General features: G+C 36.4%; 1 protein-coding gene across 1 annotated transcript in view; it reads right to left on the bottom strand.

Moving 5' to 3' along the window:
* Window positions 1–3,390: 3,390 nt before the first annotated feature.
* LOC101735640 (zinc finger SWIM domain-containing protein 8 homolog) overlaps window positions 3,391–12,886 on the bottom strand; it is a gene marked incomplete at its 5' end in the record, with an annotated part of 29,007 nt that continues 19,511 nt past the window's right edge. Inside the window, 6 exons of the mRNA XM_021347352.3 lie at window positions 3,391–9,815; window positions 10,138–10,287; window positions 10,703–10,936; window positions 11,172–11,374; window positions 11,788–11,889; window positions 12,326–12,525. Of these exons, the coding sequence (XP_021203027.3) occupies window positions 9,749–9,815; window positions 10,138–10,287; window positions 10,703–10,936; window positions 11,172–11,374; window positions 11,788–11,889; window positions 12,326–12,525 (956 nt within the window). The remainder of the gene's footprint in view (window positions 9,816–10,137; window positions 10,288–10,702; window positions 10,937–11,171; window positions 11,375–11,787; window positions 11,890–12,325; window positions 12,526–12,886) is intronic.

Raw genomic sequence — 12,886 nt, 5'->3', positions numbered from 1 at the left:
CTATACTATTTGGATAAGACTCGTCATCAAATATTGACGTAATGAAAACAATTTAATTGTATTCTACCTAGCAAAGCCCAAATCAATATATTCGTTATAGAAGGTGTATAAGAACAATTCGGGATATGTCAATATTAAAAGTTCTGTAAATATTGAGAAAAGGTTTTCCTGTTAGATTATTTATAGAGGCATGACACTTTTTTTTAATTCACGTGTATATCACGCATCGCGTGTATGCTCGCTCTGATTACTTAAGCTTTATCGCACCGTTTCAAATTATTATAATCCACAAATATTGGTTAATCGTAACGGCCATTGACGAGATATTTTATTATGTAAATTATCTATCTTCTAAAATGTGAGTTTGGCCTTGCCTTATAAAATAAATCGGGTACGATAGACAAACAATATAATTTCCAAGGTTTACCATGAATAGGTGAAAAAAATGTAGCAAATCTTAATGTTATGTTTTATCTATGCTGTGAATTGGATGTACTGAAATCATCTGAACATTTGTAGACCTGTGATAAAAAAAAATCGATTTATTTATCAATAACATTGATTGATAAGTGAGGGTATAGAACGATTGTAACTAAACAGACCAATCACGGTATCTTTTAATAATAAACTAGCCGACCCGGCAGACTTTGTATTGCCTCAATCGATAAATAAAAGACCTAAACTTTTGTATAAAATAAACTTAAAACAAACAAAAGGAATCCGTCCGACGGGGGACACATCAAAGGAAAAACAAAATTGTTATTTTTATTTAATTCCAAGCGTTTTCATATTTATCTACCTTTTAAACCTTCTCTGGACTTCCACAAATAATTCAAGACCAAAATTAGCCAAATCGGTCCAGCCGTTCTCGAGTTGTAGCGAGACTAACGAACAGCAATTCATTTTTATATATATAGAAAAAGAAGATAGAAGATGAGATAATTTTTTATTGCATACCTATTTACTCCCTAGTCTCACAGTGCAATGTCAGGCTCGTCAAAAAAAATTCACGGATGTGTCAACAGTTTAATTGACAATTTTCCGCTACTCAGTTTCCTTTAGAGTTTGAACGTAATAATAATACACTCGGGTGCAATGAAATCGCACATCTGTACATTTTTTGAAAAATATTATTTACTTCTTTTAATTTAAAAAAATACATATATTTTTTAACATAGGGTTAAAGGTTAGTTCAATACCTATTCAATGATACCATATAAGTGGAGATAAGGTTACTTTCTTGAGGAAAATAAAATTCAACAACAATTTAATCTTTATTACAAAATGATTACTCAACTAAACCGTTTAAAATTTGGGGATTAATAAAAAAAAAACAAATAATACTGAAAAATCATTTATTAGTAACAAGTATTGCCCCCTCTTGCCCGAATTACAGCTTCACACCGATTCCCCATCGACTCTATCAAGTTTCTGATAGTCTTGTGGCATGGCGTCCCATTCCTCTTTGAGCGCATTTTGTAGCTCCTGGAGATTAGCTGGAGCACTATTTCGACCTCTAATTTTCCTTTTTAATTCGTCCCACAAGTGTTCAATCGGATTAAGGTCCGGGCTCCGAGCTGGCCACTCCATCACGGGTACATTTACTTCTTGTAAGTATTGTCTCACTATCGCAGCGGTATGAGGTCTTGCATTGTCATGCATAAAAAGGAAGTTACTTCCAATTAAACGGCCAAATGGTACGACATGTTCTTGTAGAACTTCCTCTATGTATCGTTGAGATGTTAGACCTCTTGTTTGTCGCCTAATATTGGCCCCAACTATGAAGACAAGCTCTGTTTTTCGTTCGAGTGAGATACCTCCCCAGAACATACACGAACCACCGCCGTATGCTACACGTTCTGTGATGCAACATTGGGAAAATCGCTCTGAGCGCCTTCTGTAGACCCTTCCACGTCCATCATTATCATGAAGACACATTCTGGACTCGTCTGAGAACAGGACTGCTTTCCACTGGTCGGCTGTCCAGTTGACGTGTTCTTGTGCAAATCGAAAACGAGCCCGGCGGTCAGCTGGCGTCAATTTAGGGCCATTTGCTGGCCTATGCGCAGTCAAACCACCTTCGGCAAGTCTCCTTCTGACTGTCCACCTGCTGACTACCACTTCACACACCTGTTGAAGCTGCTGTGCAAGTTCAACGGCAATCAAACGACGATTTCGCAACGCTGTCGTTACAAGAAATCTGTTGTCGCGCTGTGTTGTAGCTCTTGCTCGACCAGATTCTCGTCGCCTTTCAAAGCCACCAGTCTCCCGATAGCGCTGGTACACACGACGAACTGAATATCGCCTGATATTCAGTTGTCGAGCTACAGCACTCTGGTTCTGGCCCGCTTCAATTAGAGCGACGACTTGAGCGGCTTTTTCCGGAGTAGTATCCATCTTTTTCAGACAAATGCAATTGGAGTCACTAGAGGTCTTATCAGGTTAAGCGTTCGCTTGCAACTGATGACGTTTTACACAAAACATGCCTTTTTATACCTGCAGTTGGTCTTGCAAACTGCAGTGAGTTGAGGGAGCAATTTTTGGAGTTTGCTGTTGTCGTTTTGTTTCAGCAAGCAGGTAAACTTATCATGTCTTATGTGGTATCATTGAATAGGTATTGAACTATCCTTTAACCTTATGTTAAAAAATATATGTATTTTTTTAAATAAAAAGAAATAAATAATATTTTTCAAAAAATGTATGTATGATTTCATTGCACCCGAGTGTATATCTAAGCTTGATGCGAATCGAAATTTTATATTCTAAAATAGTACGAAATGCGGATACCGCAAATCCTACTAAGTAAATAGTACAAGTTCGTGTTTTCAATTTATTTGGTTGAAATTTCCTACATCATCTTGATGTATCATTTTTCTACCAAAATATCGTTTAATATTTCAACAGACATCCTTATTTGTAGATTTGCACACCTGAACAAAACTAATGACCGTAGTCACGTGGCCACGAAAACTAAACTATTTATTTGAAACGTAGAAAATGATAATGATAAATGTGAGATGCTGTATATCGTCTAAATAGCTTTAATTACATAAAATATGACGTGCAATAAGAAGATAAGTAGCTCTCGCACTTTGCTTATCTATGGTCGGGTCATTTTTTTTAGTTGAAGACATTTCAAAGCAAATGAGAATCTAATCTCTCAGTTATATTAACACTATCACTATTTAGCAAAGGAATTTCGATACCGAAGATCAAATTAATATTTAAACGTATCAAGTTTTAATACTGATATATTTTCCATTAAATAAATATAATAAGCATTATATTTCTATGCAATAATCCTTCAAAAACCCAAAAAACCACTTGTACTATTTGCAACGCATGCTCAACCTAACGGTAGAACATAACTGATGTAAATGAAACACGGGGTTCTTAAATATTTAATAAGTATATTGAATAATTAAATAATGTTACTTCAAATATGTTGCCAAAAGGACTTATAATATGTGTAATCGTAATAGTAAAATGAAACACTGTAGAGGTCAAAATATTTCGAGTTCAAAGTATACAAGTACAAAATATTATAGCGAAATCGAATACCAAATAAAATACCAAACAACTGATAATAATAAATTGCTGATCATAGAACACAATGTGTCAACTGAAATATAGTGACGATAAATAAAAGAGTATTTAAAAACGTGCACACTTGCTTAAAGGACGAGAACTCGAGTAGACAGACAGACGGTCAAACCAAAAAATCGTGCAAAACAGTATTATTTCACTAATATTAACTATATATTTATAATTACAACCCTTTGCGACAACGGAGCGAGATGTATATATAATATTTAATAAACATTTTAATGAACGGGCACTTCTATATTTAAGCAGAATGTCTCAAAACAAATCGAAGGCTGGTAACATTTAACAGACAGGTTAAAGAAACACGAATCTCGATTGTTTTGCGACCCATACCACAGTCGATCGATTTTACTATCCATATTTGTATTGTTTCGTTCGAAGCGGGGCGTTCGGTCTTACGTCGAGCAAGGCGACCGTGAACGTGGTCGACGGCAAAATCAAACGAAGCTGATACAAAGCGAATACAGAAGTGTTTGTTTTAATAAAGGAATTATGAAATTTAAAAAAAAAACTATCGCTCGCTGTTTTTTTTCTCTGAGATTGAGGTTTTTTTTTTAAATTGGAAACAGTCTAATAACCAAACAAATACGTGACAGTATGGACAGTAAAACTTTTAACGATGTATCCGTAGATTTCTTAATACACACTTCTCTCAGTAACGGTATTGATTACACATTTTAATAGGCGGAGACAATACACTTATAAAGTGTAACAATTAAACTACTAATACCAGATGTATAAAATTAATTATGCATCTTCGTTTTAGAACTAAACAGACTTGCTACAATATCGCCGTTACCTATAACTGACTGTGATGCTACGTAGTATATGACACGCTATGCCTTGAGTATTACAACACATAATTCAATAACATCAGCCCACGTTCCTTACGTTTACAAACGAAACGGGCATATCCCAGTTTCTATGGACGAAGAAATGTAAGAGACATACAATGACAATGAATGAAAACTCAAAATTTTAACATTTATTTAACCCTTTGACTGCGGTGTAGATCACCGGTACCCTACGCGGCACACGTGGTAGATTCTGCGAAGCACTGCTCTTGCTAGGGCCAGTGCTAGCAATACTCCCGGTTTGAGGCCCGTAAGCTCATCTACACGTCAAGGAGAAGCTGAAATAGCCTCTCAAGGCTATCAGCATAGATAGGAAAAAAATACGCGACATAATTAGTTCAGTGCGCCGCGTAGGACACCGGTGACCTACACGGCAGTCAAAGAGTTAATATTAATTAGCTTGATTCAATCTATAACCATATTTTGACTGATTCTAATATTAAATAAAAATCTATAGTATTCTTGTATGTATGTCTCGCTCACAAACTACCTCTAGATATATAAACGAGTTTCACATTATAAGGCCCTATTAAAACAAAAATGTTATTGATTAGGCATTATATTTTTTGCATAACTAATGTCTTGATAGATGAGTCTTGAACTGCAAATCATTTAGAACACGGCGGTTATATGTGAAACGCCATACGACTCTGCAATCTGGGCGAATTACAACTCTACAAACATGCATTAAACGACTAAATAAAATATGCTTCGTAGACACTAACATTATATATACGAAACTAACGATATCTTTTTTTTTTCACTTTAAATACGCTTTAAGTGTAAAAATAGTTTTTTTTTTTACTTTTTCTTTTTTCAAGACAAAACCTCAAAGCACTTTTGATGTAAAGAGAAACCTTCCAACAAACTATACTCAAAAAATTGTTAATAATGCCCAAAGAGCAGTTTTTGCAGTTCAAAATATTAATCTAAAAGAAAACAGTAGACAATATTATCTTTAATAATCTACTTAGGATGATGTGCAAAACAATTATGGACGGCAAATTCAATTTATGATATTTTTTAATGGTAAGTACTATGTGTTTTCTTTTTTTTTGCAAAGGAACAAATTCGCTTAATATGGGACCCCAATCTGTTTTATTTTAATTTTAAACGACCGATTATAGGTAAGTTATGCGATCGATATGTTGAAAAATAATATAAATCGGTAACCTGTTTAGGCCATTAAAATATAGTTCCCTTGCACAATAAAAAAATGCCTTTCAAACTCTTAAAGTGCTGTTTATTATTTAAACTAACGAACACGCTACAGCTAAAAACCGTGGCGATTTGGTGCTTCATAAAATTCAAACGTGAAACTTTTAAGAATTTTTATATTGAATCTGAAAGATATCGGTCGTAACTCGAGGAAAAATATTTAATTTAGCTTTCAATTCAACTTGTAAAGAATGACAATTATACTAACTAGCATTCTAAATTTTACTATCTACCGAATGCTGGAAAGCATTCATATGTCCGACACTTTAATCAACGCATGTAAACTTCTAAATTTATAAAGATATTAAACTAAATCTAACCGACACCGAGGCTGGCAACGTCTCGTCTTTTCAATGTCTTTATATTTTTGTTCCTGACTCTGTAACTTCCTTTGCATTAGTTATATACATTTGATCACGACGATAAACATTAACCTTTAATATTATTCTATCGTTATTAAATATACTATTAACATGAATAATTTGATCAACCGTTTATTCGTTCTTTTGTTTTACGTTGCAAGTGGCAGGTCTGCACTCCAATAAGAGTCGCTTGACCATAGACAACCTTTTGCGTTGGATGAAAAATCGTGTAAAACCTTAAAAAGCACTTTACGTAATGAACACAGCTGAAATACAAATAACTTTGTATAACTTCAAGAGATACATCTTGTTAACAGTGTGACACGTCAAGGCACATGTAATACAATAGGTACGTTGAAGTCGGTACGTGTTATATTCGAATTGAGCAACTTTAGCTTTCGAATAAATAATGATTTAATTGTACGACTTAAGTAAACGTTCATTAACATGTTATCAATAATGTACTACGCCGTACAAGTAGATAATATACTTTTATTATCGACAATAATTTAGCAAAACATCTAAATACGAACGACCCAACCACATCTAAAAGACCGCTACATTGATATAAATTTCTAAAATTACAATAAAATGATATTTTAATATTGCTTTATAGTTGGAAGATCTTATTTAATTAAAGAGTGATCGTAAGTTCTTAACTAATGTTATAAAGTCATATCAATAATTTTTATTACGCCAGTTTTCTCGACGACGTCGAATACACGTACTTAATTACTTAGTCTTTTCAAATATTATCCACTTCTTACACAAATTTACCGTTGACAGTTCGTAATCTAATTAGCGCTATATTCGAATCACTTACTTACCTATCTGACAAAAATACCGATACTGATATAAATACTTCTGAATGATCTAAAATAACAATCGGGTAGTTTCTTTTTGTTGCCAGCACTCGTGTCGCAAAATATTAATATTTTTGTTATTTTTAAAGGCTCTCAAGATACCACTACGCATTACAATATAATAATAATAATAATAATATAATAATAGTAATATAATTATAAATGTGTAAATAAAGTACTATGAATCAAACGAACGTCTAAATTTATCTTCGCGAGACGCCAACACGTGAACTGTGTAACTCACTGAAATCTGCAAATTTCCACAAGAGAATATCAAAAATAGTTGTGCTTTTCAACGGTCTCCGGCTACATTCCGTATTAATACTTTTTGTAGTCTAATGACATTTCACTAAAAAGTTTTAAGTCACTCAATGTCCTTTACGCCAATTACGAATTAACATACATACGAATTGGCTCTTGTTAATTAAGCCAACTTTTCAATTCATATCGAGTAGGTATATTGGAAATATATTCACAATAAGCCTGAATTTAGGCAAAAAGCGTATTCGTGTCTCGACAGCAGTGTCGAAATACAAACATTCTTTCAAAAGAGTAACATTCTAATATTCGTTTTTAGGTCAATTTTTAATTCTATATATATTTTTTGTTATAATTAATTTAAATATTAGTTTTTATTTTAATAACGCCGCGGCACCGTAACTTTATAACGAAGGTTCAGAATGTACCTTTTTGTGAACTAAAAGATAAAATGAGACCTGATTTAATGAGCGACGAAGATAACTTAGTTTTTACTAGAAGAGATCTTTTAAATAATTTGCTACGAGGACATGTTCATGTAAGCGCATAAAGATATAAATAAAAGGAATTCTGGGTTAAAATTTACTATTATTCTTTTACGGATTTGTATTATTTTAGGGCGGCTAGTTTTGAAGTCTTTATGCTTGCAAAGACCATTTTATTTTGAAATTTCCTATCGGTTGATGAAAAATAAAATTCTTTAAATACATCTCAATTGAGTTGTCCACTTTACTTCTTATATCGGATTTCAAAAAAATAGTGTAAATATATTAAAATTTAATGCAAGCAGCCCTTTACACGTAAGCATGACATGCGTATAAAATTAGTAGTATGTACTAGATCATAGCGCTGTAACAAAAAAATCTGTAACAACTTGTTGAAGTTAAAACGTGTATCTGAGGAATGAATCTACTCAAACAGGCATTAAAAACATCTCAATATCCAAAAGCAGCGAACATAGTTGCACTGCCGACAGATTGATTACATTTTTTTTTTATAATTTGCAAACTTTAGAGATGGCTCCTTAAAAAAAATAACACAAAATTTCAAATCGGATTCATGAATTTTTTTAGCAATTTTGTACCTCAACAATGAACATAGATTATTAAAAATTCAATAATTGTTATATCATTAAAAAAATGAGAAATATTTCTTTCATCAGAGGCGTACGGTTTTTTTAGTTTTAATTTTTGTAAGATTTACAGAATTTTGTTTTAATCATTACTTAATCTATAATACTTGGTAATAGACAAATACCTTTTTTTATAGAACATTATTTATTTTTATGGAAACTTTTGTGCATATTTTTCTTTGAGCTTCTTTCCTGTTGCTCTTGCCTTTTTTGATTAATTTTTTTTTTTTATCTGTAACTTAATTTTGTTAACAAATAGACTGGTTACTTGAAACTTTGAATAAAACGCCCAAGTTAAAAGTTTGTTTGTTTATCAGAGTAAACAATAAAATCAGACTAGCGGACCGTTTCAAGACGGATTAAGTTAAATTAGAAAAAAAAGAGCTATTAAATATTGAGGATCCATAGATATTAATTTTTTTTTAAATAACCGTTTCCTAAGACCACTGACTAGTTGAGTTAATATCGATGAAAAACGATTAAGAAGAGAGAATGGACCTGTCATTATTTGAAAAAAAAATGGGACCAATCTTTCAACACACAACTCTGATGTTCTGCATTTAGAAACAAGAGAAAAAATTTAGAAAGATGTTTCATCAACTCCTCTGCGTGATCGGTCGTTCTTAGTCTCATAAGAAATCAACTACAACCGAATTGCATGCCTACAACGCACAACCTTATAATGAGCTTCAATATTTATTTTATTAAATTAAACAAGGAAATTCTAGCATTAATGTTTTATGATAAATCTGAATTGTTGCAAGTGTCTCTTTTTGCGCCATAAAACAATGAACAGACAAGTACACTAGCTCTCAAACGAGCAACATATCTGCAGTTATCTCTGTAGTCCTCATTTTTTATTGAGATCGTTTACCCTCAAAAGGAGCGTCTATACTATTTCTAAGATGTATAACTATTCATTACTATTATTTTAGTGTGACCAGATTGTATTATTTGTAATTTAAGTTACAGCCTTACATTTAAATACTCTTTAACTACAAGGGATACACATCAGTGTGCCGAACCGACTTTTTTGCTTTATCATTCGTTATTAATCCATCGATCGATCGATATAATCGATTGGCTAAACTCTAAAGGCGATCTTAACTATATCTAATTCTTCGTTAATAATCTAATATAAAAATACGCTTCGAAACCTTAAATTTTGATTAACTAAAGCAGACAAAACTGCAAGGAAAACGACGAGTCGTCAACGTTCGGTAATAAGTCTTTTTAATTATCCTCGTCATTTCATTGCAGACGTTCGTGCGCTACGAAATCGCGTTCGCTCTATTTTTATATTTATTATAATTAAGTACTTAAATTACAAATAACACGGGTTATCTAGAGTTAGAGAGTGTGCAGATGGTAGTAGAGCCGACATCGCGGCCATCGCCTGTGGAATGACAGTTTGCCGGCGGCGCACCGCGTCGTACAAACTATCGGCTGCCGACGTCATTTGCCGTTCGTCTGCAGGGCCGCATTGAGCTGGGTCCACAGGTCCTTCTTGCACGACTTAGACCTGGAAACAGACACGGCTCTTCGGCTGCGGCATTTTTTTTTATTGCATATATGGTTGGACGAGCTCACATCTCACCTGGTGTCAAGTGGTTACTGGAGCCCATAGACACCTACAACGTAAATGCGCCACCCACCTTGAGATGTAAGTTCTAAGGTCTCAGTATAGTAACAATGGCTGCCCCACCCTTCAAACCGAAACGCATTACTGCTTCACGGCAGAACTAGGTAGGGCGGTGGTACCTACCCGTGCGGACTCACAAGAGGTCCTACCACCAGTCTGAATGAACGTCTGACCCGTGTTATTGATCACAGCAAACACTCACCTGCGCAATGAAGCCAGCCATTCCTTGAACTGCGTGTTCCCTTCGGGGGTGAGCTGGAAGGCCGTGCGGGCGGACAGAACGATGCTAACGAACTCTTCGTACTCGACTGCGTTCAGATGATACAATTTTTGATGTATACACTGAATGTACCTGAAAACAAAGTTAATTTACAGAAATACGATTATTTACTGTGGTGGTGGGACCTCTTGTGAGTCCGCGCGGGCAGATACCACCACCCTGCCTATTTCTGCCGTGATGCAGTAATGCGTTTCGGTTTGAAGGGCGGGGCAGCAGTTATAACTATACCGAGACCTTAGAACTTATAACTCAAGGTGGGTGATGCATTTACGTTGTAGATGTCCATGGGCTCCAGTAACTACTTAACACCAGGTGAGCTATGAGCTCGTCCACCCATCTAAACAGTAAAAAAATTCAAATACAGCAGAGACTGATTGTTTGTGTGTAATAAATATTGCGAACAAACAAGAGTGAAGAATATTAGTTGGGACTAGGTGCCACTTGGCACCAGGCACCAGGCACCAGGTTGGTCGCGGCGTGTACTTACATCTGCTGGCACTTGTGCACGAGCGGCGCCAGCGTGCCGCGCAGGTGCTGCATGACCATGTGGTGCGGGCCGCCGCGCGCCAGCCAGTGCGCCGACTCCACGCACAGCTCGTACAGCACGAAGGGCGACACCACCGAGTTCACGGCGCTCACGCAGAACTGGTGCAGGTACTGCGTGCCCAGCTGCTTCGAGATCCGCAGCAACCACTTCACGTGCTCGCCGTACGGCGGGTTTCTGAACAAATCGGAACTAGTCAACGTACATTTTTAATGTTACACACTTATGTATTAGGTCAAAACATACGCATAGAAATGGAATATCGGCGGTGATACTGCAATAGCGCCATTTTCTATAAGCCCTAACTTTTTAATAGTGTAGGAAATTAAGCCTTATAGCAAGTCGAATACGACCGATACGATGAGACTGTTGAGTATTCACGCGCTATTGTAGTATCACCGTCGATATTTACCTGCCGAACTTGTTCTGGGGTCTATCGTCGTGTACGCGCCTCGCTTGAGTTTCGAGGGCGAGCATGCCGACCCTGTAGGCGGAGAGCAGGCGGCGCAGCTGTGCCTGGTTGCTGGGCGAGCTGCTGTTGGCGGGCGCGGGCGGGGGCGGCGCGGGGGGCGCGGGGGCCGGCGGGGGCAGCGGCGCCGCTAGCGGGGGCGCGTGCTGTAGTCACCATTTATTATTAGCATTTATTATTTGTTGGAGGCTACCAAGGTCATACAAAAGCAAATGAAATTATATTAAAAACAGAAATTAAGCGCATTGGTTAGGGTATGTGTTCTCATATCAAACGATGCAATTACGCTGAAAATCAAACACACACTGGCTGAAGAATGAACTTCAACAGTAAGTAATTGTAAAATACTGACTGTAGAAAGCATTGAACACAATAAGGATGACTGAATACCACCATGTTACTGATTCTTCGACCCTACAATACAACCGAGATTTCGATCTTAAGCCGAATGATCGAAAAAATTGTAAAACATTTAACGCAACTTTCTTGGAAGTCGCATTAGAAGTGTCACTTCTATAAATAAAACATCAATATAAGTTAGATGTCGTAATATAATTACCGTGGAATGCACGCTGACGTTGACAGCTATGGGCGGTGGCGCTATTCCACGTACGAAATACGGCGGCGGCAATGCGTACTGCGCTCCTCCCGCGCCGCCATACTGTGGGTCAAGAAACTGCAGTTTGAATTGTTGAACTTATAATAAGTTTCTTTAGTATTCTTGTCCTACCGTAGCTTATTTTAGTTAAAAGCACAAAAAACGCACGACGCATTTAGTTAATTAATACGTTTCGGTTATTGTACTTCGGTGGAATGTTTCTACACCTGCATCGTCATAAATATTTTCGATTATATTATATTCTATAAATATTCCCTGTTTTAAAAACGTGGCTTTGATATTGCTAGATAAATTTTTAAATTCAATAGGGATGTCAACCAATTATGTTGTTTTGACAGATCTGATTATGATATTAAATTAGTGTATCTTTTTTGCACTACCTAATTGTAGTGTTTTCAAATCAAATTTGTCTATAATATGAAGAACATCTGGGAAAGTTCGTCAATATAATATCCACGAGCGGTAAGGTTGTACTGACCTGCAGCTGGTATATGGGAGGCGGGTAGGCGTGGTACGTGAACGGGTACGGGATGGGGTAGGGCACGGGCAGCGGCGCGGGGAGGGGCGCCGGCCGGTACTGCGGCTCGTCGTGCTCCGCCTCGTCGCCCGGCTGGCGCAGGTACAGCTCGTGCCAGTACCGCGCCACGGTGTACAGCACCTCCGGGTACACGCCGCCGCCTGACGCCACAACGCACACATCATTACTACTGCTGTTCTAATGATCAATTAAACTTGTCGGATTTGTAACTTAAAATTTCAAAGAAATTCTTTTCGAAGATTCGAAAATTGAACCGATTGATACTTGCATTAACACAAATGACGAATCAAATCCAAAGGTTACCTTTCACAATCAGGTCATCCAGTTTTTTTAACTGCCGCTATACAATAATTTTGAGACTTTAACCTATATTTCAATGCAGGTCGCTTCATGATATCTAAGGGCAACGGTATCAACATGAAACCTGTGAGCCATGATCTCATCATTCGGAAAATAGCAATAAAAATATTTGACAACTTATGCAAACTAATTTCAGTCATA

The sequence above is a fragment of the Bombyx mori genome, chromosome 9 (assembly GCF_030269925.1).
Source record: "Bombyx mori chromosome 9, ASM3026992v2".
NCBI classification, from domain to species: Eukaryota; Metazoa; Arthropoda; class Insecta; order Lepidoptera; family Bombycidae; genus Bombyx; species Bombyx mori.
Note: the sequence above shows the minus strand (reverse complement) of the source record. Positions and strands in the feature narration are given on the sequence as shown.